Raw genomic sequence first — 13,032 nt, 5'->3', positions numbered from 1 at the left:
CAATATTCCCAGTACTAAGACAGGTCATCTCGTTAAACAGGAATAGGTCCTGATGTTCCATATCAGCAAAGCATTCTATTCCTTTCACCATCAAGTGTTTACATAGCTAATCTCTTCAATATACCTATGCTGTGTGCTTCAACTACTCCAAGTTCTATAATCTGACCAATGAGTAAAGAATTCACCCTATCCAACTCTGTCATCGTTCTAAGAAGCTCTAAGTGATTATTTCTCAGCCTTCTCCCTTCCGAAGGAAAAAAGTCCTGTTTCCTTCATTATTTCCTGATAGTTATAATTTCTCAGTTCTGATATCATCTCTGCAAATCACTTTTTGTACCTTAGCCAATATAACTATAAATCATTTTGCAATTTGGAAGCCAGAACGGAACACCGTAAGTGCAACCTACCCAAGGTTCCATGCCACTATTGCAATATTTTGCAAGATACCCATATCACCATATACCCATATGGTGATATGGGTATACCCATATCACCACAGCATACCCATATCACTGGTTTGAACTGTAATGCCAAAACTATTTTTTCTTTCTTTCCAATAATTATCATCCTCTCTCGAAGTTGTCAAGAAGAAACAGAAAAGAAAGGTTACTGCTTCCATTCTCAGATGTATCCACATGAAAGATAGAAATAATCAGAATCAAAACTATAAAACGTGCCAAATAGGAACGTGGTTACTCATTTTTTTCTCATTATTTACTAAGATTGCAAACTATTGATAATTCCATTCCATTATTTCCAGGGAGTAATATGAAAGGCCTTCAAATGGATAGGGATGTCGCAATTCATTTTAATTTTAAAGAAATAAGGTTTGCTATCAACACTCCTGCTCACCTCAAACAGAAGCTTAAACAACACACTGTTTAAAGGCTTCACACTTCTACTACCAGGTTGTAAAGAGCGCAGTATTGATTTAATAATGACACATGGATGAAATAAAAACAAGTTTTCAGGATGGATTCATAATTTAAGTTTAAGAGAATATATGCATAAGATTAATAGACAGTAAATATTGTCAATACACAGACTACTTCAAAATATAATGCTGAGGTAGTTAAATATTGAGCTTAACAAACATCGCAGAATACTCAGAATCCTTATTTCCACAGTCCCTAACAAAATGAACTATGAGCCTTTAAGTATCATTAACTTAATTTTCACATAAGGATATACGCTCAAGAGAACTAAAGACAATAAAATTGCTATCATAATGCACCCAATAACCCAGATTTTGTTTTGGGAATTAAGGTGAGACAACCAGCAGTCACCATTATTCTGAGCAATAACGTCCAGATTTCATACCTGTATAGTTAACCCACTTTCTTAAGTAATCAAGCTCCTCCACTGACTTTGTTCAAATAAAACCTCACCAACAGGCTTGATTAACACCAAGAGGTGAAACTGCAGTATCTATTTAGTGAACATGCCAGGAAATGTTAAATCTGATGCAAATGTGAACAAATTTTTAATAGCTTATCAGTCTGAACTACTGATTGAAATAATAAAAAAAATCTGGATCTGATAATCTAATTTAATAAAAATAGAAACTCCTACCTTCATAACTTAGCATTGGTGATTTAATTAAAAGTGTTTTATTTTATCTCTCTAGCTTAGTTTTAGCTTATTTTCCCCATCATGTCTTTATGCACATGATTTAAAGCTAATTTGCAAGTCCTTCTTTAGAGTATTCATATTGCTCCAATCCAAATGGTTGAAGAGCTTTACTGGGGCTTACCCTGCTCAAAGATGCTACAGATCCCCCGTGGACAGCATACCCTGGATCAGGCTCACACTGAGAGCATGTCTATATGATACCTGTCAAAGATTTAGTTAACTGTTGGTGTAGCGAACAGTAAGTATCGTTCACCACTGGCCACAAATCAGGTCTTATCTTATTGGCCCAGATAATTATTGGAATGGAGTATACTGGAGTTGCACATTAAGATCATGTGAAATCTATCTGCAGCTGGCTTCACTGAAATGAGCCAATAAATTGAATTCCTGACAGGCAATTCCCTATATTTGGAACCCTCAGAAAAAAATCTTCCTTAAAGTTGGAACTTGAGGATTCTGACCCAATCGAGCTTAATAGTTAACCAGGAACAATTAGAGGGTTAAGAACCCCTATTATAACTTCACCTTGAATTCAGCACTGACCAGCCTGGCTGGTTCAATAACCTTTTTATGACACCCATCCCAAAATGTCATGACCCCACCTCCAGCATATCCAACACTACCCCACAACACAACCCATCCTGACAATCCTCATGCCAACTTTCATTCTACCTATACCCATTTACCTAGCACCTTATTCATCTCATCACCTGACATGGTTACCCCTTTGTAACCTTACAAGCTCACTATTTCACATGAGCTGTCAAATGCTAGACATTTAAACTATAGTAGAATACAGCACTCAATGAAAAGTTTCTTTGCTGCTGGATTCGAGAATTCCTGGACCAGTTCATTACATGAGGCCCATGCAGGAATCTCCAGCACAGAAGTCATCTAGTTGAAGAAGCCAATCTGAAAGTTATAAAACAAAATAAACACTGCTTTCAAATCACCCTTAAATTTATTTAGCAATAACTTATTAAATAACCTAAAGTTTGGCAAGTTGGTAAAATCTCAACTGAAAAGCAATTATCACAACTGACTGAATTAAAAAATTGAATGCATGCGTGAATCTGACTTCACAAATCAAATAAATAGTCGCTAGGAATTAAAAATGAATCACAGCATTTTAAATTATTCCTTGTTCTATCTCATAAACTTGCAACATTTTCCTGAAAAGAACTTGGAACAAGAATTCAAACTGCAATAGCAAGGTTTATAGTGAATTATTTGAGTTGTAAATAAGTTAAAGAACTTCTTCAAAACTACTGAGCACAGGGGACAAACAGTAAAAATTATTTTACATTCATCCTTGAAATGATGCTAATTCCTTGCATTTGCCTTGTCTGTTTAGCTATTAATCCCGATGGAGAATGCAACAGAGATAACCACTGAACAACTAGTATCACTCCTTTTTATCTGTAACATTTTGCTTGTAATACCAAGAATCAATAAGTAATTAAATTTCCAAGGTGAATGTTAAACAACTTTTAGTTATGAGATTATCAGATTTTGATGTATTCATTCAACTGATATGTACATCTTTTTCAATCGTTTCCTGTGAGCTTTCAGAATGGGGATGTATTGGTTGTAAACAACAAAAACAGAAATTGCTGGAAAAAACTCAGCAGGTCTGGCAGCATCTGTGGAGAGAAAGCAGAGTTAACATTTTGGGTCCAGTAGTTGAAATTAACATAGCTAGCAAAAAGCAGTCTTAGATTCTATTTCTAATTATATCATCGAGGAGAAAGTGAGGTCTGCAGATGCTGGAGATCAAAGTTGAAACTTTGGGTCCAGTAGTTGAAATTAACATAGCTAGCAAAAAGCAGTCTTAGATTCTATTTCTAATTATATCATCACAAACCCACAAGATTCAAAAACAAAACTAACTTAGCTAATTTACACAAAAACAAAATATTGCAGATGGTAAAGATCTGAAGTAAAAACAGAGTACTGAAGAATGTCTGCTGGGTCTGCCGGTATCCACGCTAGGATAGGGTGGAGAAGGAACAAATTACTATCTTTATGTTACTGCAAAACAGGGATAGAAATGTGATGAATTTTGTGCTCATGATGAAAAAGGAACAAATTTACATTTGTTCTACTGAATTTTACTTACAAGATTCATAACTTACCCTTGAAAATCTTCTTCACCAATTGTAAGGTTATACAAGAAAAAAGGATTTGTGTCATCAGTCAACCGGATAGTTAATTCCTAAGACAAAGCATAGAAATTCTTATAGCAAGAACAAATTGGAATTGATTTTGAGTGCCAATACTTGCTAATTAAAATTCATCAGTGAAGTACAGACAAAAATAAACACTTCTGAACCTGTAATATCCTGTGCAATGAGGGAATGTTGGTTTTTTTTAACATACTGTTCATACTTTTCAATTAGATGTAATAAAAATCTGCATTCAAATGGTGAATGTAATAGAGTGCAAATATGCTTCTATATCTATGAAGCAAATGTAACGACAATACAATATTACATAAATTGTGGCTTAATCAAAAATGCCAAAACTCCTCAGCTGAAGTTTGGACCAAACACAGGCACACTTTTTATAATAATTTCTATCATGCTGGTCAGTTGGAATACATCTGTTGGATGACTGACAATACAACACTGATTTCACATAACTGACCATATACCTTCAATTATAGAGTCATAGAAATGTACAGCATGGAAACAGACCCTTCGGGCCAACCCATCCATACCGACCAGATATCCCAGCCCAATCTAGTCCCACCTGCCAGCACCCGGCCCATATCCCTTCAAACCCTTCCTATTCATATACCCATTCAAATACCACTTAAATGTTGCAATTGTACCAGCCTCCACCACATCCTCTGGCAGCTCATTCCATACACGTACCACCCTCTACATGAAAAAGTTGTGTCTTAGGTCTCTTTTATATCTTTCCCCTCTCACCCTAAACCTATGCCCTCTAGTTCTGGACTCCCTGACCCCAGGGAAAAGATTTTGTCTATTTATCCTATCCATGCCCTCATAATTTTGTAAACCTCTATAAGGCCACCCTTCAGCCTACGACGATCCAGGGAAAACAGCCCCAGCCTGCTCAGCCTCTCTCTGTAGCTCAGATCCTCCAACCCTAGCAACATCCTTGTAAATCTTTTCTGAACCCTTTCAAGTTTCACAACATCTTTCCGACAGGAAGGAGACCAGAATTGCACGCAATATTCCAACAATGGCCTAACCAATGTCCTGTACAGCCGCAATATGACCTCCCAACTCCTGTACTCAATACTCTGACCAATAAAGGAAAGCATACCAAATGCCTTCTTCACTATCCTATCTACCTGCGACTCCACTTTCAAAGAGCTATGAATCTGCACTCCAAGGTCTCTGTTCAACAACACTCCCTAGGAACTTACCATTAAGTGTATAAGTCCTGCTAAGATTTGCTTTCCCAAAATGCAGCACATCGCATTTATCTGAATTAAACGCCATCTGCCACTTCTCAGCCCACTGGCCCGTCTGGTCAAGATCCTGTTGTAATCTGAGGTAACCCTCTTTGCTGTCCAGCACACCTCCAATTTTGGTATCATCTGCAAACTTACTAACTGTACCTCTTATGCTCGCATCCAAATCATTTATGTAAATGACAAAACGTAGAGGGCCCAGCACAAACCCTTGTGGCACTCCACTGGTCACAGGCCTCCAGTCTGAAAAACAACCCTCCACCACCACCCTCTGTCTTCTACCTTCTGGCCAGTTCTATATTCAAATGGCTCATTCTCCCTGTATTCCAAGAGATCTAACCTTGCTAATCAGTCTCCCATGGGGAATCTTGTCGAAAGCCTTACTGAAGTCCATACAGTTCACATCTACTGCTCTGCCCTCATCAATCCTCTTTGTTACTTCTTCAAAAAACTCAATCAAGTTTGTGAGACATGATTTCCCACGCACAAAGCCATGTTGACTATCCCAAATCAGTCCTTGCCTTTCCAAATATATAGGTAAAAACAATGACAGCAGATGCTGGAAACCAGATTCTGGATTAGAGGTGCTGGAGGAGCACAGCAGTTCAGGCAGCATCTGAGAGGCAGTAAAATCGATGTTTCGGGCAAAAGCCCTCCATCAGGAATATATTTCTTTCCAAATATATGTACATCCTGTCCCTCAGGATTCCCTTCAACAACTTGCCCACCAGCTCAATAGTTCCCTGGCTTGTCTTTACTGCTCTTCTTAAGCAGTGGCACCATGTTTGCCAAACTCCAGTCTTCCGGCACCTCACCTCAATGATACAAATATCTCAGCAAGAGGCCCAGCAATCACTTCTCGAGCTTCCAACAGAGTTCTCAGGTACACCTGATCAGGTCCTGGGGATTTATCCACTTTTAACCGTTTCAAGATATCCAGCACTTCCTCCTCTGTAATCTGGACATTTTGCAAGATCTCACCATCTATTTCCCTGCAGTTTATATCTTCCATATCCTTTTCCACAGTAAATACCGATGCAAAATATTCGTTTAGTATCTCCCCCATTATCTGTGGCTCCACACGAAGGCTGTCTTGCTGATCTTTGAGGGGTCCAATTCTCTCCCTAGTTACCCTTTTGTCCTTAATATATTTGTAAAAACTCTTTGGATTCTCCTTAATTCTATTTGCCAAAGCTATTTCATGTCCCCTTTTTCCCCTCCTGATTTCCCTCTTAAGTATACTCCTGCTGCCTTTATACTCTTCTAAGGATTCACTCAATCTATCCTTTCTATACCTGACATATGCTTCCTGCTTTTTCTGAAACAAACCCTCAATTTCTTTAGTTATCCAGCATTCCCTATACCTACCAGCCTTTCCTTTCACCATAACAGGAATATACTTTCTCTGGGCTCTCGTTACCTCATTTCTGAAGGCTTCCCATTTTCCAGCCGTCCTTTTACTTGCGAACATCTGCCCCCAATCAGCTTTTGAAAATTCTTGCCTAATACCGCCAAAATTGGCTTTCTCCAATTTAGAACTTCAACTTTTAGATCTGGTCTATCCTTCTCCATCACTATTTTAAAACTAATAGAATTATGGTCGCTGGCCCCAAAGTGCTCCCCCACTGACACCTCAGTCACCTGCCCTGCCTTATTTCCCAAGAGTAGGTCAAGTTTTGCACCTTCTCCTAATAGGAATATCCACATACTGACTCAGAAAATTGTCTTGTACACGCTTAACAAATTCCTCTCCATCTAAACCTTTAAAACTATGGCAGTCCCAGTCGATGTTTGGAAAGTTAAAATCCCTTACCATAACTACTCTATTATTCTTAAAGATAGCTGAGATCTCCTTACAAGTTTGTTTCTCAATTTCCCTGTGACTATTAGGGGGTCTATAATACTGCACCCCCCCCCCCCCTCCTCTCTTGCCTCCCTTTCTATCCTTCCTGTAGCATTTGTATCCTGGAACATTAAGCTGCCAGTCCTGAGCATCCCTGAGCCATGTTTCTGTAATTGCTATGATATCCCAGTCCAATGTTCCTAACTATGTTCTGAGTTCATCTGCCTTCCCCGTTAGGCCCCGTGCACTCAAATAAATGCAGTTTATTTGTCCTACCTTGTCCCTGCCTGGCCTGACTGTTTGACTCACTTCTGTTCTCAGCTGTACCCATCTCAGATCGATCTCTTTCCTCACTATCTCCCCGGGTCCCACGCCCCCACCTTACTAGTTTAAATCCTCCCAAACAGTCCTAGCAAATTTCCCTGCCAGTATATTAGTCCCCTTCCAATTTAGGTGCAAACCGCCCTTCTTGTACAGGTCACTTCTCTCCCATAAGAAATTCCAATGGTCCAAAAATGTGAATCCTTCTCCCATATACCAGCTCCGCAGCCATGCATTCATCTGCTCTATCCTCCTATTCCTGCCCTCACTAGCTCGTAGCACTGGGAGTAATCCAGATATTACTACCCTTGAGGACCTCCTTTTTAAATATCTGCCTAACTCTCTGTAATCTCCCTTCAGAGTCTCAACCTTTTCCCTTCCAATGTCGTTGGTTCCAATGTGGACAACGGCCTCCGGCTGGACCCTCTCCCCGGTGAGAACATTCTGCACCCTCTCTGAGGCATCCTTGATCCTGGCACCAGGGAAACAACACACCATTCTGCTTTTTCTCTGCTGGCCACAGAAACGTCTGTCTGTACCTCTGACTACAGAATCCCCTAATACAACTGGATCTCCTGGAAGCCGATGTACCCCTCGTTGCATTAGAGCTCGTCTCAATACCAGAAACTTGGCTGTTTGTGCTACGTTCCCCTGAGAATCTATCACGTTAATATGCTTTTGCAGCATTTATCTGCTTGCACATTTCTGTTTCCACAAACAATCTCATGAGGTACTAAGCCCTGAATGTAATAGTAAATTGCTCTCAGTCATCAGGTGAAGCCTTACATCTGTCTCAAATCTCAATTTTCTTATCAGTTATATATAAATATATGGTGCAGGAATATGCAGAATATCTTGGGCCACACCAGCTAACGTTCTAGCTATCTATGTCTGTGGCTGGTTTCCAGGTTCACTGTACTTATTCTAAATATTTAGGTTTTAAAAACAGCATCATCCTTGGATGTCAAAAATTACATAAACCAACAAAATGTTATTTATACTTAACACAGCCATCTAACACATGACAACATAAATAAAATTTATCTTTTGAATACAAAAGCAAAACATAATAGGGACATTTTTCCTTTCTAAATTCTATCATTCACAATTCTTTTGTTTTTTTATCCAAAAGAACTGCTGATGCTGTAGATCAGAAGCAAAAACAGAAGTTGCTGGAAAAGCCTAGCAGGTCTGGTAGCATCTGTGAAGAAAAAATCAGAGTTAAGGTTTCAGGTCTGTTCTGAGGATGGGTCACTCAACCTGAAACATTAACTCTGATTTCTCTTCACTGATGCTGCCAGACCTGCTTAGCTTTACCAGCAACTTCTGTTTTTGTTTCTTATCCCTTTGATTCTGCCCCACCAACACACATCAGTTTATTTCCCTCTCATTGTATCATGGACCTTCCATTTTGCTCTTTTTCATCCACTTAAGATCTATTATATTTATTAATTACACAGTTCTAATAAAAAGTAATTGATCTGAAATATAAATCATGTTTCTTTCTCACAGATGGCAGCTGACCTGAGTTTCCAAAGTTTATCAATGTTTGATACAAATTATTTTTAAGTTTTATTTTCCTCTCTTCTCCTCACCAGTTATCTCAAGGCAACAATGATTTGAATTGTGGCAGTCTTGTGATAATATTTCTACAATTATGTTAATAGGCAATTTCACAACATTGTTGCTGACAAAGGGATAAAATTAAAATAAGAATAGCTTGTTTCTTAGAGGGTCATGATTCTTCTATGAAACTAACTGTCTTTGTTCTCGCTGGTGTAAGAACTTGAGAATCTCAAAAGGAAACTTGGTGGATTGCTGCAATGTCTCCAGTATATAGTACACACTGCAGCTACATTGCACCATCATTGCAATATGTGGATGTCAGACCTCATACCAGGAAGTGCACCATTCTGGATCCTGTCTCTTTTAGTTGGTGTTGTGGCTTCATACCTCCAATGAAGTGTCATGACAGCCATTCTGTATTACCAACCTGTCCTTACAGGACATTGCATTTCTTTATGTTATTAAAATTCCTGCTAAAATCTATATCCCTGCTTCAAATTGATCCATGGTCTCACCCTCTCTGCCGATCATCTTTTCCTATATGACAACAGCCAACCTCTGTTCCTCTGGCTTCATCTTTCCCAATTGTCCTAAGGAGAATATCACAAAGTTGTGATGCTTTCAGCTGTACACAACCCAGCTATCACTTCCTAAACTACTCCACTTTCACTCTTTGCTGTCCTCAAAAATGTTTGATCAAATTTTTGATCGCCACTCTAAATAGGTTTTTCTTTTACGTGGCATCCATTTTTGTATGATCAAACCTCAATACAGCACCATGTGATACTTTCTACCTTAACAGCTAACATACAAAAGGTGAGTTATCGTTGTGATGCTTTGGTGAAGAACATATTAACTACATTATGTAGAGATCAAACTACAAAATATCATTTACTGTACCTTTTTGTGAACTGAATTCGAAGAGCTTTGCCATCCCACAGTTAATCGAACATTTTCCCTTCTGGAACAATAAGTTAATGGATTAGTACAAACTGTAAAACAAGTTGCTTTCCGCAGATGCAATAAACTGTTCAAATTATTTGAAATGGATTTGATGTAAGCAAGGGTTTAAGCATATTCTATTTTCTTTGGAGGGTGCTATTTGATTTAGGACCCCCGACAAACAGTGTAATATCCTGGAGATTCAATCACTGAAATTTGAAGATATTCTTTGCATCATAAATGACAACACAGACAGCCACATCACCAATGCCTTCTTCCCAACAATTGCAAACTTGTATCAAAATTGAGAGGGCTGACTGAGACTCATCAAGCAATTAATTCTCAACAAATCATATCTTACAGGCAACATCTGAGAATCACCATCACCACTCCTTGGTCTATCCCACTGGTAAGACACCCATCAAAATGCAGGGGCAGCACATGGTAATTGCAGTCTAAAAGGAGTTGCCCTGGAAGTGGTAGGTATTGACTCAACCCCACGAATCCTCTCGGGCATCAGGTCAAACACGGGCAAGGAAACCTTCCACTATTTCATCAGTTGATAAATCATGTGTCCTTCATGTAGAATATCAATTGGAAAAAGCACTTAGGATGTACAGGGGGTGGACGACTTCAATATCTATCACTGGGTGGCTTGGTAATGCTACTATAAAGTCCACGTCTTGTTATAATTCTGTATTTTTGACTGTGAGAGGTGTAGACTGAAATGAGAAAACTGAGTTCTGTTAAACCGAGTTCTTTTTAAAAGCTACCCATTGCAAGTGGTGTTCACACTGTTGTTTGTTCAAACACTGGAGAAATATTAATTGCAGGTGAACTGGCACCAGCGAGTGTGTACAAAGTGAGATTCATTCAGCAAACAATTGATTGATCTATGGAATGGTGACCAGCTGTAGATGACAAAGGCCTTCTGCCTGCCAACAACTTTATGATTTATTTCCAGGTAGCTGAACAGGTTGTGGGTATGAATGGTCAGCCAGAAGCCTTCAGATCTCAAAAGTGGAGTTTTTCTGAAATAGAAAATGCATAAAGCCTGGAAAAAGTTAGTTTATTTTTCTCTCACCAGTTGCTAGAGGCTGCTGCTTTAACTAATAAAGTCAGACAATTTAAGTTGTGAACCAATTGCTGAGCATCTCCTGCAAGCAAGTGGAAGCACCTATAGAGCAGCCAGTCCTGGCAAGCCAAAAGGACCATCTCAGTGAACTTTGTGGGGAGGGGCCATTCAACTACCTTCCCAGTTCATCCCTCTACAGTGAACACCAATTACTCTTTTTTTTTACTTTTATGTCTGTCTGCATTTGTGTGTAGGGGGAGTTTATATCTGGTTTAGAGTTTTAACTAGTAGAGTCACATGTCAACAGTTCAAAGATGTTTACCTCTAGATAAAACTTTTTATTCTTTACAAGATAGTAATTCGTGTTCAGCACAAAAACCTTATCAGGCTACCTAAAAATGATATGTATAAAGTTAAAAATCACATAACACCAGGTTATAGTCCAACAGGTTTATTCAGAAATACTAGCTTTCAGAGTGCTGCTCCTTCATTAGGTGATTGTGGAGAATAAGATCGTGAGACACAGAATTTATAGCAAACATTTACAGTGTGATGTAACTGAAATTATATATTGAAAGACCTGGATTGTTGAACATGTTGGTTTCAGTTCTTTCATATGTAAAAGGCAGAATTTTTTTAAAAGTTACATTTACAAGTGAACTTTAACAATTGGTGTCAGGTTGGCCCAGATAATGCATTGAAGGTGTGAGCTGCCCTGTGTGAGACTGCCTGTGCCACAACGGTCAGACTGATTCTAATCTAAATTTGTACTTGCAGAATTACATTTTATTTTGCTCAAAAACTGCATGAATCCATGTAAGATTGGGCGGCACGGTGGCACAGTGGTTAGCACTGCTGCCTCACAGCGCCAGAGACCTGGGTTCAATTCCCGCCTCAGGCGACTGACTGTGTGGAGTTTGCACGTTCTCCCAGTGTCTGCGTGGGTTTCCTCCGGGTGCTCCGGTTTCCTCCCACAGTCCAAAGATGTGCAGGGTCAGGTGAATTGGCCATACTAAATTGCCCGTAGTGTTAGGTAAGGGGTAAATGTAGGGGTATGGGTGGGTTGCGCTTCGGCGGGTCGGTGTGGACTTGTTGGGCCGAAGGGCCTGTTTCCACACTGTAATCCAATCTAATCAATCTAATCTAATGTAATCCAATCTAATTCTGTAAATCCATTTTTTAGATTAGAATCAATCTGACCATTGTGGCATAGACAGTCTCACACAGGGCAGCTCACACCTTCAATGCATTATCTGGGCTAACATGACACCAATTGTTAAAGTTCACTTGAAAATGTAACTTGAAAAAAACATTCTGCCATTTACATCTGAACGAACTGAAACCAACATGGTCATTCTGAAAGATGAGAGATTTAATAAACAATCTAGGTCTTTTTCAGTTTTTAATTTCAGTTACACCACACTGTAAACTTTTGCTATAAATTTTGTGTCTTACGATCTTATACTCCACAATCACCTGATGAAGGAGCAGCGCTCCGCAAGCTAGTGCTTCTGAATAAAACTGTCGGACTATAACCTGGTGCTGTGTGATTCTTAACTTTGTACACCCAATCCAACACCGGCATCTCCAAATCATAAAAATGAGGTTTCAATCTTAAGTTACAATACAGGACTACCTTCATGTTAAACAACAGAAGCAATATGTAACAGACAGAACACATGCATCAAGATTCAACAGAACATAGGACAGTACAGTACAGCACAGGCCCATGTCTTTGCAGATCATGATGCCACTCTAAATCAAATGCATGAGCCTGAACATGGTCCATGCCCATTCATGTATTTATCCAAATGACTCTTAAAACATTTCTATTGTATTTCCTCTACCACATCCCCTGGCAGCAAGTCTCAGGAACTTACCACCCTCGTGTTAAAAAAAACACTTGCCTCGCAAATCTCATGCCTCCACTGCACACTGCGGCAATGAATTCCACAGGCCCACCACTCTCTGGCTGAAGAAATGTCTCCGCATTTCTGTTCAGAATTTACCGCCTCTAATTCTAAGGCTGTGTCCACGGGTCCTAGTCTCCTCGCCTAACGGAAACAATTTCTTAGCGTCCACCCTTTCCAAGCCATGTATTATCTTGTAAGTTTCTATTAGATCTCCCCTTAACCTTCTAAACTCCAATGAATACAATCCCAGGATCCTCAGCCCTTCCTCGTATGTTAGACCTGCCATTCCAGGGAT

General features: G+C 39.3%; 2 protein-coding genes across 3 annotated transcripts in view; one reads left to right on the top strand and one right to left on the bottom strand.

The window, feature by feature from the left end:
• mfsd14ba (major facilitator superfamily domain containing 14Ba) overlaps positions 1–10,138 on the top strand; it is a 166,297-nt gene extending 156,159 nt beyond the window's left edge. The window contains exon 11 of the mRNA XM_043713684.1: positions 10,113–10,138. Within this exon, the coding sequence (XP_043569619.1) occupies positions 10,113–10,123 (11 nt within the window). The 3' untranslated portion in view covers positions 10,124–10,138. The remainder of the gene's footprint in view (positions 1–10,112) is intronic.
• The window catches only part of LOC122561669 (spindle assembly abnormal protein 6 homolog), an 89,293-nt gene that overhangs the window by 43,756 nt on the left and 32,505 nt on the right, over positions 1–13,032 (bottom strand). The window contains exons 2-3 of one of the 2 annotated variants that reach the window (XM_043713652.1): positions 9,708–9,768; positions 3,768–3,847 (exon numbers count right to left, since the gene is read on the bottom strand). In XM_043713652.1, the coding sequence (XP_043569587.1) occupies positions 3,768–3,847; positions 9,708–9,768 (141 nt within the window). Of the gene's footprint in view, positions 1–407; positions 447–502; positions 583–3,767; positions 3,848–9,707; positions 9,769–13,032 lie in introns of those variants that run through there. The other variant, XM_043713661.1, reaches the window with a different exon arrangement.

This window comes from Chiloscyllium plagiosum, chromosome 2 (genome assembly GCF_004010195.1).
Source record: "Chiloscyllium plagiosum isolate BGI_BamShark_2017 chromosome 2, ASM401019v2, whole genome shotgun sequence".
Classification (NCBI taxonomy): domain Eukaryota; kingdom Metazoa; phylum Chordata; class Chondrichthyes; order Orectolobiformes; family Hemiscylliidae; genus Chiloscyllium; species Chiloscyllium plagiosum.
The sequence above is the reverse complement of the archived record's forward strand: the minus strand, read 5'-3'. Positions and strand labels throughout refer to the sequence as shown.